The 13413-nt window shown below is 36.7% G+C and overlaps 2 protein-coding genes across 2 annotated transcripts in view; both read left to right on the top strand.

Annotated features, from left to right (window-relative positions):
- Nucleotides 1–13413, top strand: part of LOC307146748 (oxoeicosanoid receptor 1-like) — a 424896-nt gene that overhangs the window by 243586 nt on the left and 167897 nt on the right. The window lies entirely within an intron of this gene.
- six2b (SIX homeobox 2b) lies at nucleotides 10711–13233 on the top strand. The gene is made up of 2 exons (XM_079850999.1): nucleotides 10711–11771; nucleotides 12528–13233. The coding sequence occupies exons 1-2, from the start codon at nucleotides 11212–11214 to the stop codon at nucleotides 12832–12834; spliced, it is 867 nt and encodes a 288-aa protein (XP_079707125.1). The 5' UTR covers nucleotides 10711–11211; the 3' UTR covers nucleotides 12835–13233.

The following is a 13413-nucleotide window of genomic DNA, read 5'->3' as shown; positions in this document are numbered from 1 at the left end:
ACATAATAAATAATACATAATTTGTTAACAAACAAGTATTCATTAGTTTAATGAGCTAATTGTTTCTGCCTTAAACTATTACATTGTTTAAATTAATACATTTTTAGCTAACTGTGATTTATTTCTGAAATACATGTCTTAAAGACAGTTACCTCTGATAACAGATCACTCTAAATTATGTGGACTCATGAATTTTCTGTTAAGCTGCTTTGAAACAATGTGTATTGTGAAAAGTGCTATTCAAATAAATGTGAATTGAATTGAATTGAATATTAAGTGTAAGACAGTTGTGTTGTTTTGCTTACTGTTTGAAACCACAGTGCAGTGTGCGCAAAAGAGAGCTATAGTGTCCTTTAGAAAGTTTTGCCCGTTGATGGATTATATTTTAGCCAAATCAAGTTGGTTTAAGAGGGGTGTGGGGCTGTGTGGAGCCTGTAAGTTGATGTCCATGCCCTTAAGGGAAGTGTCATTTTCTGGATCTGAACAATAGTGGTATAACATTGCATTGTAACATTAGTGAGAGGATGTGCCTGCGGCATACACTGTAAACCTATACACCCCAAACTCTTCCCGTGTATTACAGAGGACTCATTTTAGTTCAACCGACTGGGCCAAAAATACCTTCTTTATGTGTTCATGAATGTATGAGTGTATATTTCTATGTGTGAGTATACCACTATACAAAATCATTTGATTTAAATGAATGTTTCAGTTGTGGCATAATGAGTGATACTGATAACAAATCACTTCACTGGTTTTACATATACAAGCCTGTCCTCTCTTCTCTCTTGACTTATACTTACAGGCATGAATAAATAACATTATGACAATCTACATTTAGTGAGTCTAGTTATTGAATTTATCTTGTCTCATCAAAGCTTGCGTGTTATTAGGCCACCACAAACATGCTCCTCCACATTTCTGGTGGTTGAATAACACACAAGATTTGGTGAGACAAGACACAGAGAAATGTGCGTGAGTATGGAAAGAGTGTTTTAAAAGCAGCAGATCGTTTGTTTTTGTAAAACACACAAACTAACACAACTATGAGCCATGAGTCGAGCCATGCAAATGTATTTGCATTAAAAATCCCCTGTTAGGTAAAAAAAAAAAGGAAAATGAGACGAAAAAGTATCCGCAGAGTGCATTTTCATAAAATATAGGCCTAAAGAAAGTAGAAAGTTTAGATGGAAAGATGTCACTGCCCTCATGTGACTCTGAAATTGTCCTGTTCACACAACAGCTTACATACGGTATTCGAGTCACTGTGTGAATGAGTATAGCCAATGTCAATCCCCTTTCTTGTGCTATAGCAGAGAAATTCTGGAAGAATTTTATCAATTGTATACTATTCCGTTTTTTCCCCCATAAGGATTTAAAAATAAAATAAAAAAAATTGTTAAAGAGTTTAAGAGTTATAAACCATGAACCAAACCAACCATCTAGGTGAATCACAACACTACAAACTTTGATTTGAAGCAAAAAGTATTTGAAAATCAGACAGCTTTAATGAAGGAAAGAACTACAATGAATATATATATATATATATATATATATATATATATATATATATATATATATATATATATATATATATATATATATATATATATATATATATATATATGAAGAGTTCAGATGCAAAAGCCTCTAAGTGCCATCTGAAATTTTCTTCTAGAATGATCATTTTTATCAAGCTTGTATATTTAAGTTCAATAATTTCACTTAAATGGCAATGCAAATTACCTATTAATTGTCATTTAAGTGAAATTACTTAACCTATATATATATAAACAACATTTTACATTTATCGCAAATTATGCATATACAAATATTTAAGTATTTTGAGAGCATAGGGAGATTGATTCTATTATATCATTTGCAGGGCTTCATCTGATTGGTGGAGATTTCTTTGCAGAATCATGGGTAATGTAGTATTTCACCAAGAATTACACTGTAAAATGTGATTTGTTTTTAAATATGTTGCAATAATATGGACTGATGGTTTCAACAAAAGCATATAGCATCGGTTCACAATCTCACAGCTCTCAATAGCTCTTTCTTTAAAGATTTATAGATTAGGCTATATAGTGAAAATCAATTCCCAGATGCAGAAAATGAATAGGATTTTCACATCTGAAACCTGCAGTTCATCTATTAATTATCAATAGCATTTGAGTAACGCGCAGACCATAAAGCTTACTAAAACTGCACTTGAAAACATGCAACAAAATGCAGAAAATGCAGTTGTGAGTCCTTTACAGCAGTGAGTCTGGTTTTAGAATGCGGTAGAAACTCTTGTAAATAACCGTGTGTGAACGTAAACATATTAGACACTCAAATCCAGGATTTTTATTTTTTACTTTTTTGATGCTCATTTACATTACTCAAATAAAGAACTGACAACCGTATTCTGCTGCTGCTGCAGGAGCCTTTAGGAAACTCAGCGACATTGACAATGAGCACACACACACTTACAAACCAGCAAACAGACACATGTACACGCACCGCCCCGAACACAGTGTCAAATCCTACCATTTGTCCATTGGGAATAGCACAGGTTTAGAGTGTCAATATCAACCCAACCCTCCATTAACACATCATCATTAGCACACATTTAGACCTATCAGCACAAGCCTAACAACCTTGTTTAGACTTACAAACTTCAAACATACACGCACGCACACATGCATCGCATGCAGACCTAATCTTACACACAAAGCTCTGTGCACTCAGTCTACACTGCCAGACTCCAAAAACAGGCCCCTGCTGGTGATTTATATGCCTCCATGACCAAGTTTGATGGAGCCAATTTGTGGGGCTTTGCAAATGCTGCTGGTATTTGAATTAGCAGTTAGAGTGTCACTGCGGAAAGGTCAGATGGCACGAAAAGCGTCATGTACAGATTTCCCCAAAAGCCTCTCTCTGCTTATTCCTCGAATTGCTCTCATAACTTCATGGTTAAATGTGTTGACCCCTGTTTAGCACGGGGAAAGCGGCTTGCGAGCGGGACAGCTGCCTTAGAACAGGTCAGATGACCCAGTCAACTGGACTGATTCCTGTCGCTGAGTTCCAAGATCTGCTTTCAGTCTCTGGCAAGCAGAAGACGAGTATGTAGTCAGAATGTTTTCCACATTGTAGCAAGTGTATGGTTTCACTGGCACGGTAGACAGTTACAAAATATTTACAGAACACTTCATAACACCAGAACAAGCTCTTTGAGAGCACAGTCCCAAACAACAAGAGATATCACACAGGGAGGCTCCGGTCACTTTAAACAGGTTATCCTTGGGTTTGGACTGGTCATTAATGGTCCAATGGTGATCAAGAACAGAACGGAGAGTGACATCAATCACTCTTTCCATTCCATCTTATTCTAGTCGGGTTAGTATGTTTTCTTGACAGCTTTATTGAGAGACAGAGCGTATGGTAACAATTTGTTGATTTTGGGCTGCTCTTTTGAAATATTAAACTTTTCATAAAACAAACTTCGTATTTGTGGTTATGAAATATGTTTCCCGTAATCACTGTATGCGAAAGATCTATTGCTTGAATAATTTGATGGCATTATAGTGGAATGATGACAGCCACGCACCATACACTGTATGTATCCTTGTCCAACTGTACACATATTTAAAGTATTAAAAAGTAATTATTCAGGCAAATAAACAAATAGCATTACCAGTTAAATAGTGTCTGATAAAGAATTTTTTTTTAAAACACATGTGCCAAATAAAAAAAGTCGCTGTTTGGATTTAAATAGGCAAATGCATAAGAGTCTTTTGGATCATTATTGCAGTGATTATTATGTTTCTAGCATATTATACATATGTTTGGCAACAGTTTTTCTAACCCTAACAGATGGAGTGTGTAGCTTTTCATTTCTGTAGGAAGACACATCATGGCCATATTCCAGGATGACAATGTCAAGATTCATCAGGCTCAAATTGTGAAAGAATGGTTTAGAGGGAGCATGAAGAATCATTGTCACACATGAATTGGCACCTCTGAGTCCAGACTTTAAATTCAATGAATGTCTTTGGGATGTGCTGGAGACTTTACAGAGTGCTTGACTCTTGCATTGCCAATACAAGATCTTGACTAAAAATTGATGCACCCCTTGATGGAAATAACATCTCAACATTTGTTTTCATCAAGAGGTGCATACATTTTTGGTCAAGATCTTATTTATTATTTGCATGTTGGTTCGACAAAATGAGTTTGATGATTTCATTTGGAATCTAAAAGCCTTAAATATATTAAAAAGCAGATTTTGCGTTTTGTTAAAATATATTTGTTGAAGTCACCATGAAATCAAAATTGATTAATCTTATTTTAATGGAATATTGCAGCATTTATTATAAATGATTTATCCCTGAACATAATGTTTTTTATTGATGTGTCCTCGTAATCTTAAACACATGAATGTCCCCTTTCCCTCACAATGACATCTCTTCTTTGTTGACGTGTATGCCGACAAGGGCTTGGCAACAAGGTTGTCCGACAGCCAGACAAGTTTCAATCCCTCCCCTCCAGCAACCTGTCACTCACATGAAACGATCGCAGCAATTAGCAAATGACAACGATCCTATCAATTCCCGATGGACAAAAAAGTCCCAACCTTTTTCTGGTTTAAGAAGCCGTTTCACATTTCTCAAAATATAAACAAAAGATAACTACTTAATAAGGTTTTCTTTTCAAGAATGTATTCTTTTAATGAGGCTTTTCCTTCACTCTAATATCAGGGCAATCACAATTACACCCACAAAAAAAAATAAAAAAAATTAAATGAATTTAAATTCATAGGTTCAAGCACCAACTGCTCTTATAGACCATATGGTGATACAGTCTTTAAATGTATCTAACCTTTAAAGTTGTCCATTTATGTTCACGATTTTGCTGCATCCACTCTCAAAAATATACATTTTATATATTTACGGTAGGAAATTTACAAAATATCTTCATGGAACATGATCTTTACTTAATATCCTAATGATTTTTGGCATAAAAGATAGAATTTTGGGATTTTTGACCCATACAATGTTTTGTTGGCTATTGCCACCACAAATATACCCGTACGACTTGTGACTGGTTTTGTGGTCCAGGGTCACATATTATATATTAAAATTAAATAGACTTAATTGTGTCTCTTTATTATTAATTAGACAATAATGCATTCAATACATAGCAATATGTTTTCAATATCATTAGGACAAATTAAATGTAAGATTACAATTAATTTCAGACTTTATTAAACTTTATGAAACTATTTCCATGCATTTTTTTGTTTGTTTGTTTGTTTTTGTTTTACTACAAGTCAATCCACAGATTTTGAACTGTTTTGATTTTTGAAGCATGTGTTATGATTTGTTATGGTGGACAACAATTATTATTATGACCTTCATTTCTTATTCCCATTTGTATAAATGACTGATTTTGTAAAAAAAAAAAAAAAAAAAATTGCTGTTAGCAATAATATAATTAAGATATAGGCCAATTAGTTTTTATAGGCCACACCCACAAACATATCTGCCATTCAGATTTGACATTATAAGCTGCCTAATTTGATTGGCTGCTGGCGGCCATGTCTGTTCTAAATGCTTAATCATTCTCTTTCTCTCAATCTCTCTCCCACAATCTCCTTCATATACATTTTCAAACCCATTTTTAGCTTAATTTGCCCCATATGAGTAGAATTTGAAGCAACTTGGTGTGTGTCCTCAGAATGTTGCTGAATTTGGAACAGCATACTAACATTGTACTCCTACTATTTCTGCAATAGATAGATATGGTTAAAGTAGTTAGTACACTAGTATGCGGTTCCGAATTCAGCGTGTATCAAGTTTCCTTAAACTTTGACTTTGTGTACACAAGATAGTCCATTTGTCAAAATGCATAATGTCCAACCATTTAATTTATTAATATCCTTGCAATGCTCCACGCATATCAAAATAGTTTCCACTACTTTTCTCAAACATAGTCTATACTGTAACTGCTTTGTGCAAAGTTTGGTAAAGATCGGACGAACAGCCTAGAAATAGTTAGAAAAAATTGTTTGGGAAAATTGTAAGTATATCGGATTAATAAATAAATATTAATAAATTAATAAATAAATAATACATGTTATAGACAGAAATGAAACAGGAGCTATGCTTAATTGGAACCACATACTAGTATACTATACTCGTACCTTTATCATATCTTAATGGCAGAAAAAGTATGCTAGTATACGGTTGTGCGGCAATACATTTTGTAGGACTTGACCTATACGAACCAAAACTCAATTGACTTTATGGGGGGGAAATAAAATAAAGAAAAGGATAAGTAATTAAAAGGTGTTATGGCGTGTCATGTCATCAACCCATTTACAGAGAATTTTACCGTGACACTTGTACAGGACTCAGTTTGCTGTACTGGAAAATGTACAATGCTCACACTATACCACACATGTGGATGCATTCCTCAAATGTATATGAAATATTATGGGAGTCATTTCCTGACCAGGCTACTCATCTGCTATAAGCCAACATTCCCAATAAAACACTTGGGAATGTGGAGGATCAGCTGTTAATAAGATCTGTGACAGCATTAGATTTATATGTCACAGGTGTTTCAACACATTAAACACCATAACAACATTACTGTAACTGGTATGGATTAGCAAATATACTTACAGAAATTTATACAAAGACATTTTTTTATTGGATAAAATTGCTAATAATCTTTCATAGTTCAGAAAATGATCCAAAACAAGCATATGAAAGAGTAAGAAAAATATAAGAGTGAGTAAATGAGACAGAGAGAGGGAGAATGAAAGATAGTGCTTTGATTACAGTCTGAGAAGCATGTTCCTGCCCAGACACTGGTGGTGTCACTTCCCTATGCATGAACATTTAATCCCTCTGCCTGCCAGGAGGACAGAGGGCTGAAACTTGATCACCCAGGGGGCCAACACACAAGAGGACAAGAGAAGGAGAGTGTGTGTGAGAGAGAAAGAGAACAAGCACTGACATGATTTAGCATCTTAGATAATGGCGCAATACTCTGATTATGTGTTAAAGCTTGAAATGATGCACGTGTTGGTGGAACATATAAACTATAAAGCAAATATTGCTTTAGCCAGTCATCGTCTTCTTCAAAATGGTCACTGGTAGACTACTGTGAATTCTCTCTGTGTCAACCACCATACAACACTGATGAAACTTATGGCCCTACACGTCTTCTCCTAGAGCACACACACACACACATGCGCGCGGCTGAGCGCAGCCTCTCCCGGCGCTATCAGGTTTCGCGTCCCTCCTGAGAGGGAAGGTGAGCCAGCTTCATTAATCATTTAGAGTGTGCGCTGTGAGTGGAGGACAGTGTGATTGCCGGGTGTTGGGTGTCTCTGCCCATGGCCCCCTACACAACTGCCTTGATTTGAATAAAGAAAAAAGCTTAGGCCACTGCATGGTCAGCAACGGGCCTCCTGGAAAAACAAACGCTGCCCAGCCGCGTGGGCAGATTAGCAGACCTCTTTCTCACTCATGGCCCATGAAACATTAGACAGGTGCAGGTGTGTGCAGAGAGCTGCTTGGATTGCCCTTTCTTCCTCTTTCGGTTCAGGTGGGGATGTGCATTTCCTTGGATGGCAAATCACAGAGTAAAATGCTTTTACTGTTTCTTTTTTTTAAGAAGAAAAGTTTGAAAGTTTAAGAGAGTAATCTTTTTAAATAAAAAATAAAGCAAGATGATCAAAAGGTGCATATATCAGAGAATGTCACTGTAACAGATAAACATGGAAAAGTGAGAGTAAAGGGATAGTTCGCCCAAAATGAAAATTCTGACATCATGTGTTCATGTTTTTTTCTTCCAAATCTGCATAACTTTCTTTCCTCTGTGGAATATACAAGAAGATGTTTTGAGAGAAATGGAATACAATGGAAGTCATGGTAATCAAAATGGTTTTGTCCATCTAGGGAAATCAGTGGCATCCATTGTTGTTTTGGACCCAATTTACTTTCCTTGTATTGAAACATTCTTCAATGTATCTATCTTCTTTCTTTTTTCTTTTTTTTTTTTTTGCTGACAAAATGGATGTGATACAGGTTTGCAATAACATGAGGATGAGTAATTGATGCCACATTTTTATTTTTGGTTTAATCTTTTTAAAGGGATAGTTCACCCAAAATTTTACATTCTTTCAGACGAATACAATCGGAGTTATATTAAAAAAAATGTTCTGGCTCTTTCAAGTTTTATAATGGCAGTGAATGGCTGTTTCTGTTTTGACGTCCATAAAAGTGCATCTATCCATCATAAAAGTGCTCCACACGGCTCCGGGGAGTTAATAAAGGCCTTCTGAAGTGAAGCGATGCATATAAGAAAAATAACCATATTTAAAACTTTCCCAACTGTAATCTCTAACTTCCTCGAACTGTCGTACGTGCGTTCACGAGAGACTGGCATTCCAGCATATGACGAAGGACGCAGGCGTAGCGTAAGTTCCGGTGACGAACGCGAAAGCGCAGAGGATAGAGCAAAACAAAAGTTAGAGATTAAATGCAATATTTTTCTTACACAAACGCATCGCTTCACTTCAGAAGGACTTTATTAACTCCCCGGAGCCATGTGGAGCACTTTTATGATGGATAGATGCACTTTTATTGACTTCAAAACAGAAACCCCGAAACACTGCCATTATAAAGCTTGGAAGAACCAGGACATTTTTTTATATAACTCAGATTGTATTAGTCTGAAAGAAGAATGTCATATACACATAGGATGACTTAAGGGTGAGTAAATCATGGGCTTATATTCATTTTTGGGTGAACTTAACTATCCCTTTAAGTACAATGATTCACCTTTAAAGGGATAGTCCACCCAAAAATGGGAAGTTTATCATTATTTACTCTCCTTCATGTTGTTCCAAACCTGTATAAAGATTAAGAAAATGTTCATTTTGTCCATACAGTGAAAGTCACTGGCGTCCATTGTAGTTTTGGACCCCATTTACTTTCACTGTATGGACAGAAACAGTTGAAACATTATTCAAAATGTCTTCTTTTGTGTTCTGCAGAATAAATAAAGTCATACAGGTTTGGAACGACTTGAAGATGAGGCAGATGACAGAAGTTCCATTTTTGGGTAAACTATCTTTAGGAGAAAGCGGCAATCTGTGCACAGTAATTTGTTCATTAAAGAGCTAGTCCTTTAAGAGCAGGCAAACAACGTCTCCATCATCTCCTCACTTCTCCATCATCAAGGTCAGAGGCTGGAGCCCCAGACAGCAGCCAAGCTCGGCTCACTGTCTCTGATGCAGGGTTTAGAATGACACAGCAAAGCTAGCGTGAAGCAGCTCGCCTGAATAAAGAATGGCTTTCAAAATGGACTTGAACTGACTCCTTCTGTCGTGCTGTGAGCGGAAGGCACTTACTGAACGTCCTCCATCGTCCATCTCTGCTGCTGTGGCGGTCTCAGACTGGCTAACGGCTGCTCAGACACCTCCTCCCCTTCACTGGAAAAATGATCCCATCCATGTATAATCAATCAGGTCCTTTTACTGAAAACTCAACCCTTTACGTCTGTGTGTACACGTGTGTGTATGAGCATGTGTGTCTTTTTTTTTTTTTTTTTACAAAAAGACATGCAAAATACGTAATACAATAGCCTATGCCACAATGTAAACCTGAAACATGCCATGCAAATTTAAAGGTAGCTTACTTATGGGAAATACGTGACCACTGTTCTGAATGCATAAAGATATGTGAGATATATGGTTACTGGGTACTTTTTCTGCTTCTTAAAAAAGATTTCTGATTTACTTCTGATTTTAAAAATAAATAAATAAATCTTATAATTAAGGTTATAAAAAAGAAACCCTTTATTCTAACACTGATCTGAAGAACCTATAATGTAACGTCAAAAACTGTTTTTAATTTCAATAGAACTAAAGAATAAAATGAATAAAATTGTGCTTGATGAGGACTTTTTTTTTTTTTTTTGCTGAACCTTAAAATAACCAGTGGAGAACCATTATATTTTAAGATGTGAATTCCATTTAAAATGCATTAATAGTAACAGTAATAGTTTTATGATTGCTATATTTTGTAAAGCAATAAAATATATTAATAGCACTGAGCAGCATATTCGAGCTAAAAAGGCCTAATATGTTTTGCTTTCATATGCAAACTAACATCAAATTATTTTCTTGACTCGGTGAGAGCTGAATATATTAGCTCCCCATAAAACGATTTTGCCAAATATCTGTGTCCCTCTGGAACCAAATGCTAGAATTACAATGTCCATATGAAAAAGTACGCTGGAGTCGCGTTACATTCCAAAATAACTCGTCAGATACACGACACCAGAGACTTCTCGTCACAAACATCAATCCAGCAAACCTCTGGTGCCAGCCATCCATTACTAATAAAATAATTAACTCGAAGAGATATTTAAATGATTTTCTCCGATTTACTTTGTTTCCCAAATTTACTTTATGTTTATATTTGCAAATTTGCACAAATCTTTTAATATATTTATGATTCCGTATTAGTTTAGAAAATGACGTAAATGCAGTAGCCTATTAATGTCTCGCCTGATGGTGAAATGAAACTACAGTATATCAAAAGGGCAGTAGTTTCCCCACAAACTTTTGTTAATGATAACAAAAACATGTCACTGTAGCTATAGCTATATTTCCCCTTATTCTGTGATTATAATACAGCACGGCAGTGTCTGTTTTTGGAGTGTGTTGCGCGCACTCCTTCCCCCGAGGTGCATGTCATCCAAGTGCCACTCTATATCCAAGAGGCAGGGTCAGTTTCTGCTACACAACTTCTCTCCACACTTGCCCGTATGATTCCCCAGGAGGATGCGCTAGCCGTCCTTACACACTATTGAGTCTGTAAGAGATATGATAACCAGAGGGCGGGCTGATAGCTAAGGACAGTCGAGGAAGCAATCTATTGCGCACAACGAGAGCGCGTAAGAATGATTAGCGCGTCATGATATTGCAACTAATGTGATTGAGCAATGCAACACGCTCACTCTAACTGCTAGTTTTTTCTTTGGGCTTTTTTTTTTCCATGGAAAATGTACATCAAGAACTGAAACTCTTCAGTTGGAGGAACTTCATTGCTTGAGTTTCCAAAGTGGATATCACCTTAAAAAACCAACGTTAAGAGTGGGTGAGATACGCACAGGACATCAAGTATCCCATTGCCCTCAACTATGTCTTTGCCACCAACTTTTGGATTTACCCAAGAGCAGGTTGCCTGCGTTTGCGAGGTCCTTCAGCAAGGTGGGAGTATCGAACGTCTCGGACGCTTTCTGTGGTCCTTACCTGCTTGTGAGCACCTCCACAAAAACGAGAGCGTATTGAAAGCGAAAGCCGTGGTTGCTTTCCATCGAGGCAACTTCAGGGAGCTCTACAAAGTATTAGAGAGTACCCAGTTTTCTCCGCACAACCACCCTAAACTGCAACAGCTCTGGCTGAAAGCTCACTACGTCGAAGCGGAGAAATTGCGCGGTCGCCCTCTGGGCGCAGTGGGAAAGTACCGAGTGCGCAGAAAGTTCCCGCTGCCTCGCAGCATTTGGGATGGAGAGGAGACGAGCTACTGTTTTAAGGAGAAGAGCCGATGTGTGCTTAAAGAGTGGTACACTCACAACCCGTATCCTTCTCCGAGAGAGAAGCGAGAACTGGCCGAGGCCACGGGCCTCACCACGACGCAGGTCAGCAACTGGTTCAAGAACAGAAGGCAGAGGGATCGTGCCGCAGAAGCAAAGGAAAGGTAGGAAGAACACCATTACGCTCAAGATTTTAAACAAGCTGTTATCTTTCTGATCAATATGCAAAATTACAATGGCCATATCAAATATGTAAAATATGTAAAGAAATTACATTCATTAGTGTCCTTGGTGGTAATAATAAAAAGGGCTAATAAAGACAATCAATTAACAATTTGAATGTCAAAAATTAAAAAAACAACAACTGGACTTTTAGAAAATATGTAGGCCTATAACCGCAAATAGAACATTCTATAAAGTTATTAATTGTATGACATCAGTGCACGAAAATGTATGAATTTTTAATCAATGAGTGACGCAAAAGTGATTATTTGAGCACACAAAATAACTATGCCTAAAAAATTATACAAAATAAAGTAAAACTAAATACAAATAATAGCCTATTCATATTATCCATTGTATAGCATTATTAAAATATAGATAAGGATATTTAATATTAGGCTATTAATCTTTTAAAATCTTCTGATTTAAATGTGTAATTTGAAAATCTCAACTCAGTAAACTCAAGACTTGTCACAATCATATAATTACTAATTGTTAAATATAGTTCATATGATTAATTTAGCCTAAATAGAGCTTTTGCTTAAAAATGAAAAATGCCTATAATGTCCTCCTAATGCTGAAAAATAAAAGTATCATAAATTTTATTAGCTACAAATCCAGGTGTTTGTATGTGCAAGCGTGCGGTTATTTTTGTGTCTGCCGTCCTGCTAACGAATTTGAACGATCTGCTCCAACAGAGAAAACGATGGTGCAAATCCAAGCGGCCACAACCCACTCACCTCTCACGAAAACAAATCTCTATGTGAAAGTTCAGAGGATGACAAATCTCCCGCGGCGACTCCGGATCACAGCTCCATGAGCCCAGCCATCCTCATGGGTCCCAGTTCAGGTCTGCCCCCCCTGCACAGCTTTGCTCCTCCGCCCGGGCCCAGCGTCTCCATCATCCCCGTCAGCGGCTCAGACTCCCAGAGCCACCATCACTTCTCCATGCACGACGGCCTCCTCCACACCATGACGGCCAGCCTGGTGGAACTTGGATCATAAGGAATAAAACACAACTTCTTTGACTCTCCCACCAATTACTAGCTTCGTTATCATACCAAACATTCTATTAGTCAAGAGTAGAGGACATTAGCCAAACAAATTCCCAGAATACCAGACGATTATGGTCCTATACGTCAAGAACAATGTTTCCATCAGAAATTAGTGTAACAATTCAGTGTAATCAAGGGATAGTTTTTGATATGTCTAGCTATAAAATGACCTAATAAAATATATATTTAATAAAGTCGAAATGTGTTGTGTCCTTGCGGTTGAACAAAATGTTCGTGGTCTAATTTATGGTCACTGCACTTTATTTGTCAATATTAATGGCCTCGAGGAAAATCTCTTCTGCTGATTCATTAATGCAATTAAATAAATGCAACCATCATAACATCATGGAAATACCGGTTTTAATTCATTTATATTTTAATGAATACCCTTTATATTCATTAAAATACAGTAGAAGCAGACCTGAAATAGTATAGTAGAAAACAAACAAATAAAACGCTTTAACTTGGATGGTCTTTTATAACGCATGATGTTTTGTCACGTTTGGTTAAATAAACCTATTCTTTTCTT

Source organism: Squalius cephalus, assembly GCF_949319135.1.
Source record: "Squalius cephalus genome assembly, chromosome: 19".
Classification (NCBI taxonomy): domain Eukaryota; kingdom Metazoa; phylum Chordata; class Actinopteri; order Cypriniformes; family Leuciscidae; genus Squalius; species Squalius cephalus.
This window is presented reverse-complemented; position numbering and strand designations above follow the sequence as displayed.

Excerpts from the sequence above, each read along its gene's own strand:
- six2b (XM_079850999.1), top strand. The coding sequence starts at position 11,212 with ATGTCTTTGCCACCAACTTTTGGATTTACCCAAGAGCAGGTTGCCTGC. Across the intron at positions 11,772-12,527 it reads GCCGCAGAAGCAAAGGAAAG|AGAAAACGATGGTGCAAATC; the intron begins GTAGGAAGAACA and ends CTGCTCCAACAG.